Here is a 27,280-nt window from a genome sequence, read left to right as displayed (position 1 = left end):
AAACTGTAGAAAATGCCACCAAACACTCACAAATCGCTGGTTACAAGAGTAGATTGCATATAAATCCAAAAAACTTTGTAGTAATTAGGTAGTTATCTTCGGTTCCAATACCAAACAGAAAAAAGCCAGTAAAAAAGTCCAAATTGGTTTAATTTAATAGACCACAGTGAAAACGGTGTATCCCAGGCTTTATCAAGTTACAAATATAATGTGGCCATCCCCTTTATTTATATCATGGGATAGGCCAGTCAATTAATTAATTAACCATTTTCACCATTAACAAGAAAAAAACATTTCATAATATCTTAAATTGTAAAATGTATGTACTATAGTTAAAATGTAATGTATAAAAAGCACAATAATAAATGATCAACATAGATTGTGTACTAGTTACTAGATAATAAAAACATGTATATTTAAATTATGCATAATAATACCTGCCTATAACATTTGTAATAAATGTGTACCAGTTAAAAAACTCTGTTCCACATAGTATTAGATTAATTAAATAATCAATAAGACATTACAGCAGAAGTTGTCTTCACTCTTTCTTTTCATGCACTGTGTGATGCCCGTGCCCTGGCCCAGCAATCAAGGAGCCTCAGTCCTCACCACTAACACCAGTGAGGGGCATCTCATATAGGAAGAAAAGATAACAAATGCACACAGTAAAGTGCAATTTCCCTTAAGAGCACACAGAGATCACAGTCAGTCCAGGGCTGGTTGCTCCCTTGCTCTCCAGGTCCCCAATAAGACTCCCCACTGGCACATCTATAGTGTCCAGATCTCAGACTAGTGGGAAAGCTAAAACCGCTAGCACCCTTTCTGTCCAACCAGTGCTTCATGTCCCTGCCCAGGTAGCTGACATACACACACTTTGAGAAGAGTTTATACAACCACACAGACACTCCTGGGGAAGGTTGGCACAGGTTCTCCAGCTGTGCCCCTTTATTCCTGACTATATGGTAGTACCAGCTGCCACCATCCACTAATATTTATCAGCTACTCAAAGGCCCTTAAAAGTGTGTCCAATTACTACTGTGCAATATTATTATTCAATTGGTAGTATAGCCCAGGGCTAAAACTATTGGGGTGGCTTTGTACAATTTTACCAAAGGCATGCAAGTACTCTTCTTCTTCTTCTTCTTTTGGCTTTTTCCCGGTTAGGGGTCGCCACAGTGGATCATCTGTCCGCTCATGATTGGCAGTGGAGTTTTACAGTGTTGAGTTGCCAGCCCAGTGCCCAACCTTCCACAGAAGGCACACACATGCGCACACTCACACCTAGGGCCAATTTAGAGTGTCCAATCCACCTACAGCATGTCTTTGGGATGTGGAAGGAAACTGGAGCACCCAGAGGAAACCCACGCGACCACAGTGAGAACATGCAGACTCCACATAGAAGGCACCCCAGCCGAGGATCGAACCGGAGAACCTCTTGCTGTGAGGCAGCAATGCTAACCGCTGCACCACCGTGGCCACCCTAAAGGCATGCAAGTACTCTAAAGAGCTTAAATTATCTCTGCAAAAACAGCCACAGTTGAGATGGTTTAAACATATTTAATAAATAGTCAAAACACAAGACAATACTTTTTACTATACAGTGCTAGTCAAGAGTTCAGAGATCACAGAGAAATACTTAAAATAATTCAGTAGTACAGTTCTGACATCACAGAGAAACACAGTCTAATCTTTCCAGTTTCTAGCTATTTCTAAGAGAAAACACAAGTCTAAGATAAACTTACATATAGAGCAAGACAGTGCTGGTGAGTTGGATGGTCCAGACAAAAACGCTTAATGCTCTCTGATTCTCTCTGTTTTTAAAATCACATTCCTGGTTCACATTACATCATTCTTCATACATCCTTGGGTTTCGAGGCTAACAGAAATTACATTTACATTCTTCACCTCTGGGCAGAAACCAGAGCAATAAAGGACATTTATGCATGCAAATTCTGACCATTAACTCTGGCCTTAAAACAATAGGCTGGATGCCTTACTCTAGACATGCTCTCCGAGTTTTAACATCAAAGGGTTACAGCATGCTTTACTTGGTCAGTAGAGTGCACTGTTGTTACATTTTTCCAGTTCAACATGTAACGCTATTTTTACCATTTAAGACAACAAGCCTATGGTTTACATTAATATTTATAGATGACAGAATTATCTCCAAAATTCTATCTGGCTAGGTTGGCAGCCTTCAGCTATCTTCACCCAATCTTCACATATCTCCCCCGCTGGAGAACTCAAGCTAGTTTTACAAGTGACCCTTGAGAAATGCTGCTTGAGGGAGTTAGGTCTACCTGAGTATACCTTACCCCATTCCCTGTCTTGAGAGCCCATCTGCATTGGCATTGCTAATCCCACTGCAGTGCTGCACAGACATATCATATGCTTGCAACCCCTGGCTCCGTCTTAGCAACTTGGCATTTTGCTGGCTGGCTCCATTTAACCATGTTAGGGGGTTGTGGTCTGTCATAACAGTGAATTTCCTTCCATAGAGATAAGGCTGAAGTTTCTGCAGTGCCCACACTATGGCTAGACATTCCTTTTCTATAGCTGCATAGCATTCCTCCCTGGGTTGGAGCCTACGACTGAGATAAACTGCTGGGTGCTCTTCCCCCCTAAGAAATCTGGCTAAGTACAGCCCCCACCCCATGGTTCAAAGCATCCACCTGCACAACACATTCCCTGCTGTAATCTGGATTAGCTAACACAGGGTGTCCTCCCAAAGCTTCTTTAAGCTTCTGGAATGCCTGCTCACATGCTGGGGTCCACACTACCTTATCTGGCCTGTTCTTCCTTGTCAGGTTTGTGAGGGGAGCAGCTATGGTACTATAACTGGGGACAAACTTTCTGTAGTACCCTTCTGTCCCTAAAAATGCCCTCACCTGCTTTGTAGTAACAGGTGCAGGCCATGCCTGAATGGCTTCCACTTTGGCAGGTTCTGGTCTTATCTTACCAATCCACACACTATGTCCTAGGTAGGAGACCTCTGCCATACCCACCTGTCATTTGCTCAGCTTAATGGTCAACCCTGCCATCTGTAGTCTGCTCAGCACCTCCCTGACATGTTGAAGGTGCTCTTGCCAGGAATGGCTGTAGATGGCCTTATCATCTAAGTAAGCAAGGGCACACCCTCCTGCTCCTGTTAGGATATGATCTACCAGCCTCTGGAAAGTTGCTGGGGCATTCTTCATCCCAAAGGGCATCTTTGTGAACTCATACAAGCCAAACTGAGTCACAAAGGCTGACTTCTGTCTAGCACTGGGAGTCAAGGGCACCTGCCAGTAACCCTTGGTAAGATCAATGGTTGTAAGATACTTAGCCCCACCCAGCTGCTGTAGAGCCTCATCTGTCTTAGGCATGGGGTAAGCATCTGACTTCGTGTGACTATTTAATTTCCTGTAGTCCACACAGAACCTGGTGCCGCCATCCTTCATTGGCACCAGCACCACTGGGGAGGCCCAGGGACTGTTGTACTCTTGAATCACCACTAGTTCAAACATCTCCTGTGCCTCCTCCCTCAGAGATGGTTTCACTCTCTCAGGCACTCTATAAGGGTCCTGCTTAATAGTCCTTTGGAGTCCTGTATCCACCTGGTGCTGCCCAATGTGGGTGCACCCTGGTTTCCCAGTAAACATGTCCCCAAATTCCTGCAACACTGCTTGGATTTCTCGAACCTGGGTAGGAGATAGCTGCTGGGGCATTGCTACCCCTTCCACTGAGGTGTCAGCCCAAGCCTCACTGAGGAGATCAGTCCCCAGATCTCCCTCAGACTCCTCCTGCAGATACTCAGCACAAGGGCCTCCCTATCATAGTAAGGTTTCATCATGTTAATATGGTACAATTTGTGCCCCTCCCTTCTGCCTAGCAGAGCGACCATGTAGTTAACATCACTTACCTTTCTTACCACCTTGTAGGGTCCCTCCCAAGCTGCTTGCAGCTTGCTGTGTCTGACAGGAATGAGAACCATTACTTGCTGCCCCACAGCATACTCTCTAGCTTGAGCATTCCTGTCATACCACACCTTTTCTGTTGTTGGGCTTCTGCCAGGTTCTCCTGGGCCAAGCCCATGAGTTCCCTGAGCCTTATCCTGAGGTTTAGGATGTATGCCACAACAGACTCCTTGTGAGACTCGCACTCACTTTCCCACTCATCTCAAATTAAATCTAGAGGTCCCCTCACCTTATGCCCATACAGCAACTCAAAGGGTGAAAAACCTGTGGATTCCTGGGGAACCTCTCTGTAAGCAAACAACAGATGGGGCAAATATTTGTCCCACTCCCTCTTAAACTGATCTGCAAATACCCATAGCATGGACTTGATTGTAGAGTTTAACCTCTCAACAAGACCATTAGTCTGGGGTGGTAGGGGGTGGTCTTCATGTGCTTCATCCCTCAGGACTTCCACAGACAAGCCAGCAAGTCTGAGGTCTGACATGAAATTGTCATCTCTGTCAGTCAGTATTTCTTTTGGGAAATCTACCCTGCTTTAAATCTCTAAGAAAGTATTTGCCACCTTCTCTACCTCAATGGAGGACAAAGCCACTGCCTCTGGGTATCATGTAGCATAATCCACTACCACTAGGATATACTTGTGGAACTTGGGGTACTCAGACGACCCACAATATCCTTAGCTACCCTCTAAAATGGCTCCCCAATCACAGGCAAAGGCATCAAAGGAGCTTTCACCTTGTCTCCTGCCTTGACTACCTTTTGGCACTGCTCACAGGTCCTGCAGTACCCTGTCACATCTCTGGGAATTCCAGGCCAGTAGAAGTTCTGCATAATACGCCTCTTTGTACATTTTATGCTCGTATGACCTGCAAAGGGAATGTCATGGGCTATAGCTAGAATCGCCAGACAGTAGGCTCTAGGCACAACCAACTGCTGTACTCTTTCACCTTCTAACCCTCCCTCAGGGATCCACTCTCTGTACAATAACCCTTTGTCCCAGTATACAGATTCCCCCTTTCCTTGAGAATCAGGTGCCTCCCTAGCTACCTGCCTCAGGCCTTGCAATGTAGGGTCTGAGAGCTGAGTCTGTCTCATCTCTCTCCTTGTAACCCTTCCCAGCTCCCCTTCCACAGGACGTCTGGCATCCTCTGACAGTGGTGCCTGTCAGCCTGGGTACTACTACTCACCTCTACCTTTGCAGTCACTGTCCAAGGGACTAACAGTACCCCCAAGCAGCTGTGGCTCACCTTCAGTCTCACTGCTACAGGTAGATCCCTCCCTGAAGTAACCACCTCACCAGTCCTGGCTACAAGTATGCAGTCTGTTTGGGCCTCCCCCAGGCTACCAGACTTACCTCCTTGTCTCCAAGCCTGACTGCGTGTAACTGCACAAGCACAGAGTACTGCACTGTCAAAATCATTCCCTATCAGGACATCTGCAGGCAAGGGTGCCCGCAGGCAGGTGCAAGGGGGTGCACTTGCACCCCCCTGGAATCGGCTGGCCAGGAGATTAATTTACTTATAATTAAAAAAAAATAAATAAAAAAATTTTAAGGGCGTTCTTCTTTAAGAATGCCCTTTGCATCCAGTCGTTCAAACGGAACAGGTGCTTGCGACCTGTTTTTGTGTTCTCCATACATGCGACTGATGGTTTACGTCTTCATTTTCCGCATTTGCGTGCGGAATTTGAATTCCAGAAGCCATTTGGATTTGGGACGAGCGTACAAGTGAGAGGTGGGTGTGTGCGTGTGTGTTTTTAAGTGTTTTAGAGGTGTGTGTGCGTGTATATGTATGTATGCATATATATATATATATATATATATATATATATATATATATATATGGTTTTAGGGGAGTGTTTCACATACAGATTATGAGCGCTATGCAGTTGAGAGTGCGTGAGGCATTGTGGTAATTCAAACTCATTTAGTTGTTTTAGAGACTGTGGAGGGTTCTGTTTACTGTAGCTTGCTGCAGATTTTTCTGTTTTGCTGCAGCATGCCTCTAGGTTTAGTTTCTGAGTGGCCTGTATGTTTAGAGTAATTGATTATGCATAAAGGAGTGATGAGAGAAGATATGATAATGCAGTAGATTTCCTGGCAGCATTTGGAAGATAAAGTTTTGCCTTGTAAAGGAAAGCAAGCTTTGGATGGGTCTTTTTGATGGATTGCTGTGTATACCAGCCACATTTTAGACTGTCATATGTAGTAATCCTTAGTAACTTTGTATGAGATATTATTTCAGTTGTGGTATTACTGGTTGATACGATTATAATTTTTTTTTTTTGTTGGACAGCTGCTTTGATGTGAAAAGCATTAGCTTGCTTCTCTTTGGGTGTAGGAATATGTTTGCATTAGTTAGTTAATATTTAATTAAGGAGAAGGATTCTTGGGAAATTTCTTGGAGTTTTTGTTATACTACTAGCATAGCAAATGAGAGTGGACTTGTCTACATTCTACACTACAGCAGTATGTTTAAACACTTATGGCTGCTATTTATGAAATATGTTAAATAGCAGTGAACCAAGTAAAGAACCATAGAGAATGCTGTCAGAGACAGTATTTATTTACTTAACATTTTTGTGGGACAGTCCAGCTGGGGCATAGTTTCAGCAGAGGCCTCGGGAGAAAAGCTCCACAGACACCATACAAAAATATGAATATAAATCATTGGCATTTGTACATTACGTATGTGACATTGCAGACATTGTATTACATACTTATGTGACATTGCAGACATTGTATTACATACTTATGTGACATTACAGACATTACATTGTTTGAACTTCCTTCATATATACAAAACAGCTCAATCAGTCAGAAGATCCAGTTTGTATTTTTGTACAATTAGAGTAACATGTCATTTGTTATACAGTGGTTGTCTTACTTTAATGCAGTTATATTACTTCAGGGTCAAGAAATAGAAGGGGTAGATTAAAATAGCCATCAAATACAGGAGATAGGCGGAGAGATGACAGAAATGGATATCTATGGTGGGGCAGATGAGGTATCAGAGGCAGAGGGGGCATGTATGGAGCAGCATACCTAACTCCCTTGCTACAAATACCCAGACAGACAGACATATTCATTCAGCTGTTGCATATTATGTGAACAGAAGTTACATGAAAACTTAGCATTAAAACAAATACCAGAACTATATTTACTTTTCCATTCAGACTAGTCTGAAGACAAAGTACATTCCCATTGAGTTTTTGATAGACTACAGCACTGAATATGAGCAATTCAGTTTGAGCATTCATGACCCCATAGTCATGTGTGCACAAACACACACACACACACACACACACACACACACACACACACACACACACACACACATGGTTTCATTATATTTACCAGTAATTAGTCATGTGATAGCATTCACTTTTCTTGTTTCATTCAGTAGAGGCACTGTATCATGTTTTCCTGTACATATTATTGCATAGAATATCTGGTGGTAGTAATAAAGAAAAGCTGCAGTCTGACAAGTGTTTAAGGAAAGTCCTACAGAGAGAGTCAGAGCAACAAAGGATTGATAGGAGAAACAGTATAGTATATCTTGAGATTATTCCTGATAAAAGGAGAAATAAGTGTTATACAGTGGATATTTGAGAGAGAGAGAGCATTTGAATATTATAATGTTACAGATTAGTAAATTACACTGGGACATGGGCATAGCCATGTCTGTGTCAGGAATTGTTCTAGGTGAGATTTGAAGTGTCATTTTGTCTTGTCTGTTTTGGGGGATGTTGTATTTCATTCTATATCTTAGATACTTGGTTTGAATATAAGGATTGTCACAAGCTGATGTTTGATTTAGTAACTGTTAACAGGATGTTCTTCATTCCACATTGCTGCAGTCCTAACCATTGGGTAGTCCGCTGTCCAGTCGGCCCGAATACCAAAGTATATGGCTGACGTCGGTCAAGGCGCATTAGACTGATGTCAGGACGTCAGGGTACTAATGCGCATGACCGACGTCATATCCTCAGTCTTTTTTGCCGCATGGTCCGATGCAGAAGCAGTTTTGCGAGTGCAGGTTGGCGTTCTGAAATTTTCTGAAGTCGGAGTTTCAGACCGAATCAAAGTTGGCTAAGTACCCGTTGAACATTTTGGTTTTTCTTGCCTCAGTATTTAACCGGATGTCAGAAAAGTGAATAACTGTATTTCTTGTGGGAAACAGATACCTCATAGGGATTACCATACTTTGTGTATACCTTGTTTAGGGCCTGAGCACGGCGTTGTTGGATGCCGCTTGTGCTAGATTTAACAAACACTATTAAGAGAAGGTTAGACTGTGCCAGGTTAGTGTTTGGGAAGCGTTGTAATTATAAAATGCCGCCGGATACTCCGGCGCCCGCCTGGACAAAGCAGCAAAGCCTAGAGTTGAAGAACCGGCAGTCCCGACGCCGGTTCTTTAGAAGGCTCAGTGGAGCCGGAGGTTTTGCCAGGAGTTTCTTTGGAGTCTCAGGCAGAGACTTTACTGTTACAGGATGTGCCTCTCAGGAGGTAGGCCAGGCTGAGGGGCTTCTCAGGTAGCTGTACTTCCTCTCTTCCTAAGGTGGTTCGAGCCTCCTTCTGTTTCCAAGACTTCTTTGAGAGGTAGGCCAGGTTTAGCTTCAGTGGGGGCTTCTACTAGCACTTCAGGTTCTGTGCCTAAGAAACATATGCTTAAAATGGCAGAGGATTTGATTACTATGATTAGGGTTCTATGCCCCCTCCTGATAAGAGGCCTAGGGTGGAGCCTGAGTTTGAGAGTTTTGAGCAGTGTTCAGAGGCTTCTGAGTCTTCGACTGAAGACTTGCAGGAGTATCCTCCTTATTCTGATTCTGATGTGGATGATTCCACTCCTTCAGCTTCTCCTCCTGAGGATTTTTCATTTTCAGAGACTCTGCATTCCATGAGGGAGCATTTTAAATGGGAAGGCCAAGTTTTCTCTGATTCCAGGAAGAGGCTTAGGGAATTCTTGTTTTTACCCCAGCATAGGCCCTTAGCTATACCTCCTGTTTTGAATGTGGTGGAAGATGTTTTTGCAGAGGCTTCCCTGAACCCTGATTCTTTGCCTCCTGCCCCTGTTAAACCTGATAGGTACTATAGGGTGCCTGAAGCTCATAAGTATCTTTTTAAGAGTCCTAGGGCAGACCCGGAAACTGTTTCTCAGGGGCCTAAAGGTGTTAAGGCCTCTGTTGTTAAAAATCCTTAGGTGGAGTACTATTGAAGGATATTCCTTTGAGAAGGGCTATTATTTAATCAACCCCTTTGTGTCAGTACTGATCAAGGTTCTGGGATAGGTGCACCTTTAGTTAAGCTAGGTTTAGCCATTATAATTCATGCACCCACAGCAATTAAGAATAAAATCATTAAAGTTGAACACATTGGACATCTTCACTGTCTACTAATAAAAATACGTCAAAGTCTGACAGATGCAGACGTTTCAGGTAATAGGGACCTGGCAGTGGCATTAGCAGTCTCTGGGAAGGTTTGAGTTCATAACTGGGAGAACTAGGTGTCTGGAGTTATTATTTTATGTCCATTGTACTAGAAAAGGATGCCAATATGGCATTGTCATTGTTCACCTATATCCTGTTGGTGGTATGACCATAAGTTTAGGAAACTGAAACCTATGGAAAGGATGTTGAGATGGAACATGGACATGATCAATAAAATCAGGGTTTCGATATTGGTGGGTACTGATGAAGGCAAGAGCAGAATTAATACTTATTGTGCTTAACAACAGTGGGGCTTGTGCATGACTTTTTTGCATGTGCTTTCACACTGTGGAAAGAAGCAAGCAGTTCCCAGTTCTTGTGCTAATGGACAGCAGTGACATAAACTTCTATCCGAGGTAGAATCTTATCTGCCAGCTTACTATTATGTGACTGTCCTGTTCTGCAGTAAACCAGACCCCTGAATTCAACACTAGACTAGCTGCTCAGAAGTGCAACCATCCCTTAATGTTTGGTAGTTTCCACTGACAAAAGCAGACAGATTTGTTCAGATTAATCTGTCAGTGTGGCTGAGTATCCAGGGTTTATTAGTAGTTTTGTTTTTAAGAGTAGTTCTGAAATTTCTGTTCTACCCAACTAAAACACCCTGGTTAATATGCATCAAACAGTGGTGTGTTTGTATTTTATAAACCAATATTTTATTAGGAAGGATTTTTGTAATTAAAAAGCTTCACCCCAGTATTGAATATAAACCATTGCTGGATGCATAGCACAGTGACCTTCCATGGACAGAGACTGTGTTTATTGTGTTGTTTTGTAATAGAAGGCTGTCTCTCAGTGAGCAGCATATACTGGGTCTGGACAGAACAATATTTAAAAAATAAGGGCTGAAGGGAAGTGTTGTGTCCAGGATGAAGGCTGTGGTTCTCAAGCTGAAATATGGGATTGAATAACTATGTGTTGAGACTCAGAGATGAAGATTCTGTCTGTATCATGCATCTGCAGTTCCTGGCATGTATGTCTACAAATGACCTTTGTCTCTTTTGCTTTCTGCCTGTTCTGCAGAATGAGCGTGTGTGTGATTTGATAAAGCTTTCTCCTCAAAAGAAAGACATACTCATTAGCGATACAAGCTTAGTCTTGGTGAAAAAATGTAATGCATTTTAGTTTTACTTAATTTTTTGAGGAGAGACTTGCATTTGATATCCAAGAAAATGCTAATGTGGAGTTTTCCTTGATGGCAGATGCATTCATGCAGCATAAGCCATTGCTTAAAAATACAGGATGTCTTTAGTTTCCGTACATGTGTAGGTTGTCTAAGGAAAATGTTAATGTAGAGTTTGTCCTGATAACGCAGACATTGTTTGGTGATTTGGGGTTAGAGCCCTGTGAGAATGTTACTGACCGCGGTGACAGAGAAAGAGGGAGGGAGGAGTGTGTGTGTGTGGGGGGGGGGGTTCATACCATGCAATCATCCAGATTTTTGCCCCATACTTTAGGTTTCTTTCTCATAAAATTTTGTTTTTCTGGCAAATCATTGAGGACTGAACTCAGAAAATAATGGCAGACATTTCAGCTTTAGACTTCATATCTTTCAGAAAATGTTGTTCTATCCACCTTCTAAGGAGGTAGGGGAATGAATGTGTATGACTCATACCTCTCAACTGTACAGATTTTCATAGAATGTCCAGATTTTTGCATTATATTTTTGGTCTGTTCCTCATAAAAATTCTGTTTTTGACAAATCACTGGGATTAGCTAAGGATTAAAGTTACTAAATAAAATGACATGCATTTGAGTTTCAGACTTGATATCCTTCAGAAAATATATTCTTACACAAATCCTATTATTCTAGCAACTTTCTAAATGTGTCCCTAGTTTGGGGCCTTTGTGTTTGTGTGTGTGTGTGTGTGTGTGTGTGTGTGTGTGTGTGTGTGTGTGTGTGTGTGTGTGTGTGTGTGTGTGTGTGTGTGAGAGAGATACAGACAGTCAGAGAGAGAGAGAAAATGCCCTAGTTAGATCTAGCAGGTGAAATTTATTTTCAAGTGCATTTTCAAGGAATTGTGAGCTTCAAGGGAAGCAAAGGTTACTGCTGCTCATGCCAAGTCTGCTTAAAATGTGCAATTGTTTTGTTTAGCAAATGGTATCATTATTGTGGTATAGAATTTTAAAGCAGTGTTACCACAGCAGGTAGCATACTTGCGTCTTGATGCAAAGGGTTGTACGTTCTATTCCTACAGCATGTACATTTGTATTTTAAGGAGGTATGGTACTGCAGTCCTTAGTATGTCCTCGTTTGGATGAGACACCTAATAACTATGAACCTGTTTTTCAGCTTGCCACACATTTCCTATTGCAATATACCAGCTTACCATTTATTTTAATATAACATAGGCAATTTATTCTTCAAGGGCAACAGGCACTGAATTTGTAGATCAAACATTGAAATATAAAGTTATTTTCTAGCAACAACCTCTTCATTAGTTTCAGATCTCTTTAATGTGGAATTATTCAGATGACTTTTACTTCTGCAGAGATCCTGCATATTGATTGATATTGGTGGATTGTATGACAAGTTTGAGTGGCCCTTTATGGTTGAAATGTTCTGAATTGGGCAGGTTGTCATTATTGGTTCATATGATTTGTTTGCTTAAAGAAAAATATTCAGAACTATAAATTTAAAACACACTCTAACAAGTGGTGCTGTATTATACAAGGGATATTATTCAATTATTATATATTATAATTAATACAGTCAGGAAGGTGAATCAAAGAACTTTTGCATGGTTCTAAAAATGTGTGCAAGGAGCCTATAATTTGAAAACCGCCCAAAGGTAAACTTACCCTGCCAGTGGCCAGATGCATTTTCTTTGAATATGGGTTTCAGTGCTGTTTCAGTGAATGTGGGTTTCAACGGTAGATAAGTTTTAATGCTAAATCTGTTTTCATTGTAAGACTATTGCTTTGTTTAGGTTTAGTAAATGTCTATCAGTATTTGTACTATAAAATTTGAAATAAAAGTTGTAAATGAAATCCAAATATCTGTAATCACTGTAGAAATAAAATATAAAACAGTATGCACACTGAGAGATTTGAACAGTGTCTATGACAAATGGAGAGAAATATCCAAGTAATGGGACACTGGAATGGCTGCGAGGGTGGAGGGGGTGGGGCTGCATGGGCGGGGCTCTGAGTTTGCACCCCCCCCCGCAAAAAATCCTGCGGGCTCCCTTGTCTGCAGGTATATCTTCAAACACACCTACTTGCTGGCTTTCTTTTCCACCCTCCCAGTCAAGGTGAACCCTAGCCAAAGGTATTTGGAATGGGATCCCTCCTAAAGCCCTGACTGGAGTAGACTGCCCAGCCAAGTAGTGCTCCTCTGTATCCATTGCAGGCTTTACAATGGTTATATCAGAGGCTGTGTCTCTCTTGGTAATGGCCTCTTTGCCATTCACTACAATAGGATATAACCTCTGGTGGTAGTTTGGTACCCTTGTTGTCCCAAGACAACCTACTGTTGGCATTTTGTCTTTCCCACTTACTAGCTCCCTCAACTTTTGTTCCCCACCTTGCCTTTGTGGACACTTATATGCCACAGGGCCCCACTGGTTGCATTCAAAACATTTAACCCTAGCTCCTAGACGTGTACCTGGACTAGTGGCTTCCCCTGCTACTGGCAGATTCTGTTGGGGCAGTCTGTGCTGCCCAACATGGGTTCCTTTAGACCCATGAGCAGTACTGGGGGTCACTGTCCTGTGCAGGGCTGCCCTGCTTGCCAGGTATAGGTCTCCCTTCTTTCCCAATTCATCTGAAGCGGCACATTGTCTATCAGCTAACCAGATCCTCATGTCCTCAGGCAAAGTGCTAAGGGCTTGTTCCCTCACCAAAAGGTCTGCCAGCCCTTTAAAAGTGGTGACCTGACATCCATTCACCCACCAATGGAAATAAGTGCTCAGTTCAGCAACATATTCACACACACTTTCATCTGCCTTGCATCTATGCTCACAGAACATTTTCCTATACGTTTCAGGTGTTAGCTTAAACAATTCTAACAAGTGACTTTTAACAGCAGTATAATCAAAACATGCAACATCGGACATTTTTGACAAAACAGTTACAGCTTTACCATTGAGTAAGGGGGTCAGGAACCATACCCAGAGCCTTTGGTCAACACCATACTGTTCGCATATCCTCTCAAACATATGAATGAAACTATCAAAATTATCCCCCTCTTTAAACTGCGGAAGAACTTTACTGACCTTTTGTGCTTCTGGGGTCCAGTTACTCCCTTCCCCATTACCTCCATGACTCTGGTGAGGAGTCAGCATTTCCCTCTCATGCTTCCTCTGCTGCTCCTTTTCCTCAGCTTCCAGGCATAGCAATTTCTCATTCTCCTCAGTCTCTCAGCTGCTTCTGTCTCCAAATTCCTGGCCTTCAACTCAAGTCTCTTTAGCTCCAGATGGATTTTTAAGTCCTCTGCCGAAAGGTTGAGCTGTCCATTCTCCGAGGGTATTATATCTCCACTGCCAGTCTGACTGTCCTTCTGGTTGCTGTTTTTTGATGCAGCTGTAACCAAGGCTGCATTCAGGTCTGCCTTAGTCAGGTTTCCATGCACCAGTCCCCTAGCCTGGCACATCTCTGCCAGCTGGCTCCTTGTCAGCTTTCCATACTCCTCTGCTGACATGCTGCCTGCTCACCCAGACTAACTAAGCTAACAAGAAATAAAACAATTGTGATCTGAACTCTGAGTATTCACTGTGTGACTGTTTTAGAGTACAAAACACCTTCAGAGCTCACTGTACACAAGCTACAGGAATTCACTCTACCCACACCACTACAAGCCAATTAGTATTTACCAACCAATTAATATGTGGTGTGGATGTCCCACCACTGCCAAACAATTAATTTGTGACACCCGTGCCCTGGCCCAGCAGTCAAGGAGCCTCAATCCTCACCACTAACACCAGTGAGGGGCATCTCATATAGGAGGAAAGGATAACAAATACACACAGTAAAGTGCAATTTCCCTTAAGAGCACACAGAGATCACAGTCAGTCCAGGGCTGGTTGCTCCCTTGCTCTCCAGGTCCCCAATAAGACTCCCCACTGACACAGCTATAGGATCCAGATCTCAGCCTAGTGGGCAAGCTAAAACCTCTAGCACCCTCTCTCTGCAACCAGTACTTCGTGTCCCTGCCCAAGTAGCTGACACACACACACACACACACACACACACACACACACACACACACACACACACACACACACACACTATGAGAAGTGTTTATACAACCACACGGACACGCCTGGGGAAGGCTGACACAGGTTCTCCAGCTGTGCCCCTTTTTCCCCAGACTAAATGGTAGTACCAGCTGCCACTACCCACTAATATTTATCAGCTACTCAAAGGCCCTTAAAGGGTGTCCAATTATTACTACTGTGGAATATTATTATCCAGTTGGTAGTATGCCCAGGGCTAAAGCTATCGGGGTGGCTTTGTACAATTTTTACCAAAGACATGCAAGTACTCTAAAGAGCTTAAATTATCTCCACAAAAACAGCCACAGTTGAAAGGGTTTAAAATGTTTAATAACAAATAGTCAAAACACAAGACAATACTTTTTACTACACAGTGCTAGTCAGGAGTTCAGAGATCACAGAGAAATGCTTAAAATAATTCAGTAGTACAGTTCTGACAAAACAGAAACATACTTAGTCTAATCTTTCTAGTTTCTAGCTATTTCTAAGAGAAAACACAAGTCTAAGATAAACTTGCATATAGAGCAAGGCAGTGCTGGTGAGTTGGATGGGCAAGACAAAAATGCTTAATGTTCTCTGATTCTCTCTGTTTTTAAAATCACATTCCTGGTTCACATTACATCATTCTTCACACTTCTCTGGGTCCCCAGGCCTACAGAAACTACATTTACATTCTTCACCTCTGGGCAGAAACCAGAGCAATAAAGGACATTTATGCATGCAAGTTCTGACCATTAACTCTGGCCTTAAAACAATAGGCAGGATGCCTCACTCTAGACTTGCTAGCGCCGAGTTTTAACATCAAAGGATCAGAACATGCTTTACTTGGTCAGTAGAGTGCACTGTTGTTACATTTTTTTCCAGTTCCACATGTAACACTATTTTTACCATTTAAGATAACAAGCCTATGGTTTACATTAATATTTACAGATGACAGAATTATGTCCAAAATTCTATCTGGCTAGGCTGGCAGCCTTCATCTGTCTTCACCCAATCTTCACACACTGAAAAAGAAAAATGCTATCTTTACTTATTCTTGCAATTTGTCCAACAGCTAAGTGAAAATCCCATGTCTTACACATAGGCTAACAAGAGCCAGCCTCTTACTGCCAGACTGAGAAAACACAAGCATTTTAAGAAATAATGAGGATGCCATTTTTATTTTCATAAAAGTCTGCTACTTTATTAGATATTGCCATTTGAGCAGGTCTGTAATTGGAAGTGGAAGTGTAACCCCCTTTAGCTGAATTGCATTTAGTGTAAGTTTTATAAAATATGGAGTTAACAGTATCTAGTTAGGTGTGGTGTGGTGGGTGCAGTCCCCCCACTTTGTTACATATGTTTTGATGATAGCTACTTCACCGTCTCACACTTTCTCAGTTAAGTGATTGACGGATTTATAGTGTAAACTGGTCCTTTCATCTGCTGTTATGGTAGGAAATCATTTAAAATCAGAACAAAGTATCATGTTCATTTTAACACTTTGATGTTCCGGTGATGTCAGACCTCTTGAATGTCTTTTTTAAGGTCTTAGCTAGCAGCATCCATTTGTGGTATAAACACATTTGTCATTAATTAATGGTCATCCACTATTTTTTCTTTATTTCTGTCATATCTTCCTGATGGTTGCTAACATAGTTGGCCTGATTCCAAAAGACTTGCTCTCTGTGTAAGTGACTTGCTCCAGTATAAGCCTGGAAAACAAGCACAGTACAAATTTGCAATATTTTAATTATCATTTATTTTTATGCTGTATTACAAATGGCAATATATGGAGGAAATAAATGCCCATATCCTTAGGTGAAGTCTGGATTTAGGCAGGACTCGGCAAATGTACAGTAATGTAAACAACTGCAAAGACATTGAGAAATAGGCTGCAAAGACCTTTCAAAATATTTTTCTAAAACTTACTTCCCATAAAAGATGAAAAGGCAAGTTTGTAAATTTCTGTTTTTAAAATAGTGGTTTTATTTACTTTTAGAAGCTGTATGTTTAGTGCACTGCACCATTGATACAGAAATGATGTACCTCACTATACTTTCCAGTATATTAAAGGCACCATCACAGCAAACTTTATAGAGATGCTAGCACTCATTGGTTAACTTACACACAGCGAATGTTCCCAGTTGTGCAGTGTAGTGCTCAAAGTTTTGTTGCATTTAGAGAACTTGAATCCCCTAAAGCTCTGAAAAGTGTAGTCTAAAACTTCACTATGTCATCACTTCCTCACTACCCAGCATAAGAACCCCATCTCAGAATTCTAACTGGTAGTAAGGCAAGAGTCTCCATCACATTTTTTTTGGGGAGGGGGGATCTGATGCCGTTCTGCATCATAGGTCCTAGTTTGATCACATGTGGCATACAGTGTCCATCTGTTGAACATTTGATGCAAGTGGAAATAAAAATCTCAAACCAAATAAAGACACAGGAGACATAGGAGAAGAAAATATTCACAGCCATGCAATAATTTTGTTTAACAGTATTATGTGTACTGGGAAACAGTCAAATTAAAGAAGTACTCTTTCTGTGCAATAGTGGTGTGGGGCATCACCAAACCCAATAGGTACCAACAGGCTAGGAAGGCAACATCTGTGGCAGTTGCAGGAGTGAATGTCTAAGTGTGGAAGGAGTTTGGCAAGTGAGGTCATGGAGAATGATTTTCAGATGGCCTTAAAGAAGTTCTGGCAAATTATCTAGTAACTCAAGAGAGGTGGAGGGGACATTGCTTAGCTATTTCCAATAAGGGTGGAGAAATACTGCCCTCAAGTGGAGACATTGTTGAAGGCAAAAGGAACATATTCAGAAACTCCTGAATCTGGCAGACATGCCGTACGTTTGGGGGGGGAGGCTGTGAGATGGTGGATCCATTTTGGTCACTATAGTGATTAAATACTTCCACAGTTGAAAGGTTGTGTGAGTGGATGAGATCCAGGATGAAGTGCTCAAGGAGCTGAATATTGTCGACGGTGCCATGGTTAAAGCCTGTTTTCAGTGTTGCATTGAAGGTCGGGACGATATATCTCATACCTCTCAACTGTCTACTATTTGCCAGAAAATCCCAGATTATGGCTTAAAATAACAGGGTGACACATAATTCTGAATGACCCCTATAAATCATGACTTTATAGTTATTTCCTCTGGCTGGCCTTATGTCATTACTGTGCACCCGTGCCATCACTAACACGAAACACGCTTACGTCACTAGAATCATAAATGTGACAGATTGCATGCCACAAGGGGAACAAGTTGCAACTTAAAACAGCATTTGGGATATTCTTAATAATAGTGCATGGGAAAGTAACTAAGAATGAGAAAGCTAATGTGGAGATAAAGGATCCAAGTCACCAGGAGCCTAAAAACTAGGACTGCCTCATGAGTAGGTAGGTGTATTTAGAATAAAGTGTCTGAGAAGGAGAAAGAAGTGGGTTACTAACACAGGAAGTCATTCCAGTTATAGCACAAGCAAGTAAGGGGGGAATGAAACACAGACATGTTCAAGACAATTAAAAAATAAGGGAAGATTTAGTAGGTCATGCACTGTCTGGGAGGAAGAGTGACAGGATTCTAAACTAGGTAAAAAGTGCCACTACAAGGCTTATCTTCAGTAAATGTGTGAAGGTATTGCTAAAGAGTTACCTGAATATTCTAGGGCATCCACTGGAAAAAATTAGCATTACTTTTCCCCACTATAGATATCAAACTGATAAGCCTTTTGTTCGCAGTTTATGCCTCACTTTCATTTCTGTATATTAGAACTATCAGAACCAGTACTCAACCCAGGACCTCTTTAAACAATTTAGATAGCGAACATATGTATATAATCAAAATGTTTGTAAGCCATTGTATTTCAGGTGCACTGTCTGTGTGTGTGTGTGTGTGTGTGTGTGTGTGTGTGTGTGTGTGTGTGTGTGTGTGTGTGTGTTTGTCTATATATGCATGTATTCACATATGCACACATTTATATGTACATGTGACAAGTAAACTGTTAACATTTTATGTACTGGCCAACTTCTTTGTTATGTTTTCAGATATGAGACCCCATTGTAGTGAACTAAGACTATTTTTCTACATTGTCAATCTTATTAAGTTTCTGGTTTGCACAGAAAAGTTAGTTTGAAGTATTTATCTCTGACCTGTTAAGTGAATTTCTTTCTGCTATCTGACCACATCATCTATTAGGGCCATGCTGCTGGTTAGAACTTTTAAATGTATTGTTTTCCATAGTTGTTAAATACACACACACACACACACACACACACACACACACACACACACACACACACACACACACACACACCATTCACTGTGACTGGCTGCTACTGTAAAACTTAAGTCATTATATCAGTCTGCTTGTTGTTACTGTTTATTAACTAACATGTTTTAGACAGATTTGTAAGTAGCCTCAGACAGTCTTCATTGGGATCATATCTAACAGTTGTCTTTTCATGGTATCACTCTTTTCTGCTATGATTTTGCCCCCCACTCCCACCCCTATGCATACCTCTCAACTGTCCAGATTTTTGGCTCATATTCTTAGTCTGTTCCTCATATAATTTGTGGTTTTCTGACAAATCACTGGGATGATCTGAGGACTGAAGTCACTAAATAATGATGTACATTTGAGTTTCAGAGCTTCAAATCCTTCAGAAAATGTATGTTTAAACAAATGTTGTTACTCTACCAACTTTCTAAGTTTATAAAAGCAATATTTAAAATATGTCCCTATTTTCACAGGTTCATAGGTAGGTACTAGGCTATTGGCCTGAGGGCCTACGTAAGCCTAGCCAACAAGGTTCCCTGGCTTACTCCACCCAAGAAAGTTATTTTCCTGTGCCACTGTCGAGCAGAGACTCAGACGTTATCCCCGGGGTGTATTTCCTATTTCCCATCCACTCATCAAGACTTTTCTTGAAGAGTGCTAATGAAGAACTTTGCTTGACATAAACGGGTAGCCTGTTCCAGAGTATGGGAAGTCTCTGGGACAGGAATCTATCCCTCCAGCTTGTCCTGTTTATTGTGGTGACAAGGTTTAGGTCCCTAGACCATGTAGATTGGAGGGACTGGGATTTCTTTACATGTAGCATGTCCACAGCTCTGGGTTTGACATAGCTTTATATGTTAGGCAGAGATCACCTCGGAGTAGGCAATATGCTAAGGAGTAAAGCTGGAGTTTTTTGAGACAGTCAGAGTAGGGCATCTGTTTGAGACCAGTAATCCTCTTTGTGAGGTACTTCTGTGGCCTTTCCAGCTGCTGCAGATGTTTGTGGGGTACATTCCAAAAGGGGCATTGTACTCTATAATGGGTCTAATGAGTGTCGAGTAGAGGGGAACAATGACCTCTTTTTTCCTGGATGAGAACCCTTTTATGATGAGGTGTGCCACGTAGAAGGACTTCCTGACTACTGTGGCGATGTGACTATCAAAGGACTAACTACTGTCCACATGGGTCCCAAGGTCTCTTATCAAACATTCGGTGTTAAGTAGACTGCTGTCTATGTAGTAGTTCATGGGTACAGAGCTTTTACCAAAGGGGATGACAGTGCACTTTTTGGCATTGAGCTTGAGGCCATGACTCTGACATCAGGCATCTGTCTCAGCGAGGCCCTTCTGTAGGATTTCCACATCATTTGGGGACTCGACTATGGTTCCTAGTTTGCAGTCATCTGCGAACTTTGTTAGCCAGCGGCCTTCTGTGTTAACCTGTAATTCAGAGAAGTAGATACCAAACAGGAGAGGTCCCAGGACTGAACCCTGTGGTACTCCACTTGTCACTGGTTTGTGGTCAGATTTGGAGCGTGCAACTTTTACAGTGTGGGTTCTGTCAGTGAGCCAGTTGGTAACCCATCTTGTGACATAGGGATTTATAACTAGTTTAGTGAGTTTAGCTATAATTCCAGAATGGGGGATGGTGTCGAAAGCCTTGGCGAGGTCAAGATAGGCTGTGTGAACCACCTTACCCTCATCTACAGCTTTGGTGACTGCCTCAAAGAAGTTGATCAGGTTCAGGAGGCATGATCTGCCTTTCAAAAACCCGAACTGGGTGGGATCCAGAGTTTGGAGGTTACCAATGTCTTTGTTTATGAGTTCCATGATGATACATACGTTCCATGGCCTTGCAGACCAGGCTCGTTAGGCTAATAGGGTGATAGTTCCCGGGATCAGTGGTGGCTCCCCCTTTGTGGAGTGGGATAACTGTTGTGTACGCCATTCAGTGGGCACAAAGCCTGATGTGAGGCTATGATTGAACATGGTGCTTAGGTGGGGAGCCAGTTCGTTCTGAACTTCGTGTAAAATGCAGCCTGGGATGTTGTCTGGTCCCATGGATGCTGTATTTTTGGCTTTAGAGAGTGCAGATTTTACCTGCATAGTTGTGATTACAGGGACTCTATATTCTTCCTGTATAGATATGGGCCGTTTAGGTGGTGGTGGGGGGGTAAAGTTAGCACTGAACCTATCTGTCAGGATGTTGGCAATATCAGTTGGTTCTGTAATTTTTGTGCCGTTGTGCTGTAATTCAGAGCAGATCTGGGTGTTGCCATTGAGATTCTTGACATAGCTATAGAATGATTTGTGGTTGTCCTTAGAATCAGTGGTGATTTTGTTTTCATAGCTAGCTTTGGAGGATCTTATAAGGGATCTCAGCTTCTTACTGATGCTAACCAGGGAGCTCCTCCACTCATGGGATTTTACTCTCTTTTGCAACAATTTCTTCCTTCTGTTGTACAGTTTGTTTATGGCAGGGGACCACCAGATTGGCTTCCTTTTTTTGGAGGATATCATCTTTGTTCTGTTTGGGATAGCACGATCCATGCACTCATGTAAGTGCTTATAGAGTGCATTTGTGTAGGATTCAGCAGTCGTAACTGTATTGCCCATCTGCATGGGTGTCATGAAGTTCACCACTTCTGTCTTAAGAAGCATGAAGTTGGCTTTGTTGAAATTTTTTACCGTGGTTTCCTTAATGGGGGGTGGGGGCGGGATGTGGATATTAAGGGTGATTAGCTTATGGTCGGATCGGACCAACGAGGAGTTGACTTCAGGTGTGGAACACCAGTAACTCATGTTGGTAATGACCAGGTCTACGTTATTGTTGACCCTGGTGGGGGCGTGGATAAGTTGATCCAGGGCATTGGAGTTTATGAATTCCAGAATGCATTTTTGTGCCTTTGCCCCCAGTTTTGTCATGCTTTGTCCAGATTTCTGGCACCAAGAGGTTGAGAGGTATGCCCCCGTCTTTATTCTTGAGCTTCATGTGGACTGGCTGATGTTCTTGATACTGCTGAAAAATATGCACGCATGCTGTACAGTTATTGAATAATGTCTGTGCAAAGATTTGTGTCTGTATGAAGAGCAGTTATTGCAGATAAACAGTGTTCCTCTTTCACTTTGTTACTGTAGCTGAATGCATGTGCTTTTACATTTTCATGGCTTGAGAAGTGCAGGCCCTTTGATTGTAGGACGGCTTGAAAATTACTTCTCCTGGGTGCTGGGACCTTAACCTGATAATAATTTGATAAAGTGTATTTAAATATAAGCTCAGTACCTGCCTGGAAGTAATCATTGCTCATGACAGGGCCCGATTCTCTTACTCTGGAAATGGTGCAGAATAATCAAAAGATTTAGCACAATTTGTGGAAAATGATCTCCTAAGAGCTGATATTGTATAAGACATACTTTACAGAACTTTGAAAAGTTAACTGGATTGAAAAAGTGATTGAAATGTTTATAAAGGAAGCAAGTACGGTTTAGAAACAACTGGGTCAGGGTACCCATTGCAACATGAATTCACATCAGAAAGGTTATATCATACAAAGTTCATGTATTTTACTACCATTCTCTGTTTCCAATAAATGAAACAACTTGTAATTCCACCAAAAGGATGATGCAGGGCTTATTTATAGTTGTATAAATTTCAGTAATGTGTTTTTATTTTCAAAAATCAAACTTCGGTATTTCATTTATTGATTGTATCCCCCCCCCCTGATGAAAGTCCTGCTTCCCATTCTTGCCTCTAGGGGTTAGGGCCAAGGCTGGGTGTACCAGTCTGGGATGAAGGTTTTCTATTGTGACTCTAAATTCTCACATATACCTGGTGTGTATTCTTCCCTGAGGATGTACAGTGTAGAGTGGGACTATAACTCATAAAACCCTGCCTCCTGGAACTATGTATATGTCTCCATTGTCCACCAGGAATGTCTATTATTTTAATGCTTCATTTCCAGGATAACAGCCAAAAATTGTCTGGGGATGTGAAGAACTAACCATGTCTTCACTAGCGTCTATGAAATTGGTAATGCATGGAACTTAGGGAGCCTCTTATTTGTGGGATCTCAATGAAGGGCTAAATTTTTTTTTTTAATTTTTAAGTAGTATTCCTTAACAGTGATGCAAATTTTCCACCATTTTAAACTGTAACCTCAGGGTACAGCATAATCGCATCCACCACATAAAAGCATACAAAGTAACTTCACATCCCACAAATAGCAAAAGAATGGCAGAGTGACTGTCTAACGGATTTTAAAGCCATGTGTTCATCAGATGGACATTTTGCTTCAGCCTGCTGTCTGTCTGACTGCACTACTTGTTTACATCTATCAGAGTTATACTACATTTTGTACTACTACAGTTTTTTCTACTGTAACTGGTGGTACTTGGAGTAAATAAAGCTTCATCCAATACAAAGAATTAGGCCTTCAACACCATCCCCCACTCTGGAATCATAGATAAACTTGCAAAGCTGGGCATTAATTCCTACGCCACTCAATGGGTTGCCAACTGGCTTACTGACAGAACCCACAATGTAAAAGTAGCCGACACCAAATCCAGCTCCAGACAAGTGACAAGTGGAGTATCTCAGGGTTCAGTCCTGGGACCGCTCTTGTTTGACATCCGCTTCTCTGAAGTACAGGCCAACACTAAGGCACTCTGGCTAACAAAGTTCGCAGATGACTGCAAACTGGGAGCCATTATTGAATCCCCAAATGATGTGGATATTCTACAAAAGGGCCTTACAGAAACAGATGCTTGGTGCCAGAGCTATGGGCTCAAGCTCAATGCCAAGAAATGTATAGTTATCCCCTTTGGGAAAAAAAATGTACCCATGAATTACCACATAGGTGGCAGTACACTAAACACCGAAAGTATAAGAGACTTGGGGACACAGGTGGACAATGGTCTCACCTTTGATAACCACACAACCACAACAGTCAGGAAATCCTTCTATGTGGCACACCTCATCACTAAGGGCTTTTCATCCAGAAAAAAGGAGGTCATTGTCCCACTGTACTCATCCCTCATTAGACCCATTATAGAATACAATGCCCCATTTGGTATGTACCTCTCAAGATATCTGCAACAACTGGAAAGAATAATAAAACACAGTTATTCTGCGTATGCTTTGCATCATTGTGTCACTTTTTTAATTTTGTGTTTTTACTTGTTGGTATCCCATATGCTTTAGGTATATACATTTCATCCAAATTAGCTCTCCATATTTTTTGGCCACGTGTACCTACTTTTCAGGAGCCTTTGTCCACATTTTTGATTGCAGGTTGAGAGGTAAAATGCCAAAGCAGGGCATTGCCTAGGGTGTCAATCAACCTTGCTGTATGTCTAAAGTCAAGTGAATAAGATAATAGGTGTATTTCTCTACTTTACTGTACCTTGAGAAAGGAAATCTCATTTCCCCAGATTTATTAAATATTTCCATCCTGAATTGTTCCGAAAAGTTAAATAGTACCATATGTTATGCCTGAATGTAATTTTTAATAACTATCTACCATTTCAGCTATCACAGGTTTTCAACAGAACTGATGTTTTTGAAAACTAGGACCACAGTTTTATACTTCAGATTGAAACAGTTTTACGTTCACTGTTAATCCATGAAGCATTAGTGATCTGTTTTTGTCAAATGTTAAGCCTTTTGTAATACAGATAAATAATATCAGGAGCACTGTAACTTCAGTTTCAGACACAGTTCTGCTTTCTTTAGGTCTGAATCCTTTTCTTTCTTTCTTCTCCCAACAGCATGTATTTTGTGAGGAATGCATTTGCCTTTGGTTCGACAAGGAAAGGAACTGCCCACTTTGTCGCTGTGTGGTCGTAGAGACACTGCGTTGCTGGAAGGATGGTACCACATCTGCCCATTTCCAGGTGTATTAGTGAAGAACTGGTGTGGAATGCTAGCTATATGCAGTTTATCATCTTTGGTACTTCAGTACAAAGGCAGACAGCAAGGTCTGCTTTAAGCAGAGAGACATCTGAGACTGGCCTTTTAGAAAGTGCAACCTTTTAAAAACCTAGATCATTATAAAACACGTGCTGAATTTTTAAGTGTGACCCTGTGGGCAGCAGGATTAAGCCTTGTTAATGTCCATACAGTTTTTATTCATTACACAGGCTTGTGACCATTAATGCAAGAAAATATGCAGTATGTACTGAGAGTATTGCAATCTTAACACTGCTATATGAAGAAGCCCACTGCAACATGAAATTAAGCCTGTATTAAATAATGTAGATTTTCCTTATGTTTCATTCTCTGATAAGAACAATTTTATTCAAGGCTAGTTTTCTAAGATGGTTTGTGAACAGTGGAGATTTTTATTGGATTATTTAGGCTCATTCAGTAAAAGAATGTAAGGTGTGGAAAAAAAAATCTCATTCTGTGCATGTCCCAAGCTTATGCATAACAGCAAAGGTTAGAACATGGCTTTGATTAATTCATTTTAGAGTAAGTTAAAATGAACCACACTTTTTGTGGTGTAGAAATGCTGAGTAACATCATTAAAGGAAACATCTCTTTCTGGTAAACAGTCTGGCATTGACCCCTGGTGGTTGTGGCCACAGAATGATGTCCATAGACCTTTAGCTGGTTATAGAGGCCTTTAGGGATATTACAGTTGTGGCTGTGCTGTTAGCCATACTCTGTTAGCCATAGCCCTTTACCTATGATGTCCATAGACCTTTACTTGGTTAAAGAGGCCTTTTGGGATTTTACAGGTGTGGCTGTGCTGTTAGCCATAGCCCTTTACCTATCTACAGAGGTCTTTTGGGATATTATGAGGTGTGACTATGCTGTTAGCCATAGTCAGTCTCACTACATGCTTTTGCACTATAATAATTAATTGTAAATGGCGCCAGGACATCAACGAGGCCACAGCAATTTGAAGTGTAACATTTGTTACAGAGTTTTATACACTCATGGTCAAGCACATGGCTCTATATTACAGAACTGAAACGGCAAAACATTGACAGCCGTTTCATCGACCCCAAAATACCAAACTACAAGTTACGCTAACAGCCAGATGAGAGTTTTTTCCTAGGGAAAAAAAAAACAATTGGCTGTTGCCATGAATTTGCCCTTTTCCCCACTGTAGTGCAATCTCAAAGTTGATATATTTAGTTAGGGTGGGTGGCCCCCACATTAGGGGGTGTGGGGAGTGAAGCCCCCCACTTTGCACTGTTTCAAGTGGGTGTGTTGTGTTTAGTTGGCCTACCGACTTTTTGCCTAGGAAAAAACTCCGTGATCTGACCATTCACGTAACTTGTAGTTTGGGGGTTCCTATTATGTTATCGAAAGATAACGTAATTGAATGCTCAGCACTTAGAAACGGCCGCATTTCGAAGATTGCATTGTGGGATCACAGTACAGTGAAGATTGGGATATTTGCCCTTTCCTCACTGTAGTGCGATCTTGAATTTGGAATATATATTTAGTGGGGGGGGGGCACAACCCCCCACAATAAAAGCTTCAAGGCCGTTTCGATGTTTTGAGCGTTCGATTAAGTTATCTTTCAATAACGTAATATGAAACTGTAGTTTGGTATTTTGGGGTCGATGAAACGGCTGTCGATGTTTTGCCATTTCGATTTCATAATATAGACCTGAAGCACACATCCCACATGCCACTTTGTGTTTTTTGATGGGTGCATGTGTTGGGGGTTTTGCAGTGGGGGTTGATACTCTGTTTTCACTTAGGCTGATGTGGCAGTAGGCAGGTAGCAAGGAGGTGTGATGATTCAGGATGCCCTTATTTTGAATTATGACAGACTACTACATGGCTGAATGTACAGACACGTTCCTATGACATGAGTTTGGTCAGAAGTGTTGCTGCATTTCTTCTATTACTCCTCTTGCCTGTTTCTGAAGAATTTGTGGGCTTGCTTTTTAAGCATTTGAGTAGATTGTTTAGTGTCACATAAAAGTGTGTAGTTTTTAAAAAGTTATCTTTCACAGCAGCTGAATTGCATTCAGCATAGGTACACATTGTCCATTTACATTACTACTGCAACGCTTATATTAAAATGTCAGTATCGGTGAACAAACCCAAGTCCAGTAGCAGACCAAAAGGAGTACACGGTAAATCAGTAACCGCAGTATTCATAGTAATATTAGTGACAATAGTTAGTTTTGTAGTTGTAAGCTGAAGGCAAACATTCCAACTATGTATCTTAGTAATTTTTCCTAGCTGACCTTCTTCAGTAAGAATAGAAGAAACCCTTTAAATTGGAATAGGCAAGTCGTCTTCTTACACATTTCTTCTGTTTATATTTTGGTGAAGGGAATATTCTGGTGGACTTTCTGTGGTACAGAATGATTAGTGGTATCCCTTCAGTAGCA

The 27,280-nt window shown here is 41.6% G+C and overlaps 1 protein-coding gene across 2 annotated transcripts in view; it reads left to right on the top strand.

Annotated features, from left to right (window-relative positions):
• Window positions 1–26,049, top strand: part of RNFT2 (ring finger protein, transmembrane 2) — a 926,866-nt gene extending 900,817 nt beyond the window's left edge. For both annotated transcript variants that reach the window (XM_044068253.1, XM_044068252.1), the window contains exon 10: window positions 24,689–26,049. In XM_044068253.1, coding sequence (XP_043924188.1) covers window positions 24,689–24,823 — 135 coding nt within the window. In that variant the 3' untranslated portion in view covers window positions 24,824–26,049. The remainder of the gene's footprint in view (window positions 1–24,688) is intronic.
• Window positions 26,050–27,280: the final 1,231 nt, after the last annotated feature.

Source organism: Protopterus annectens, chromosome 4.part0, assembly GCF_019279795.1.
Source record: "Protopterus annectens isolate FY-2018-M chromosome 4.part0, PAN1.0, whole genome shotgun sequence".
Taxonomy (NCBI): Eukaryota; Metazoa; Chordata; order Ceratodontiformes; family Protopteridae; genus Protopterus; species Protopterus annectens.
Note: the sequence above shows the minus strand (reverse complement) of the source record. Positions and strands in the feature narration are given on the sequence as shown.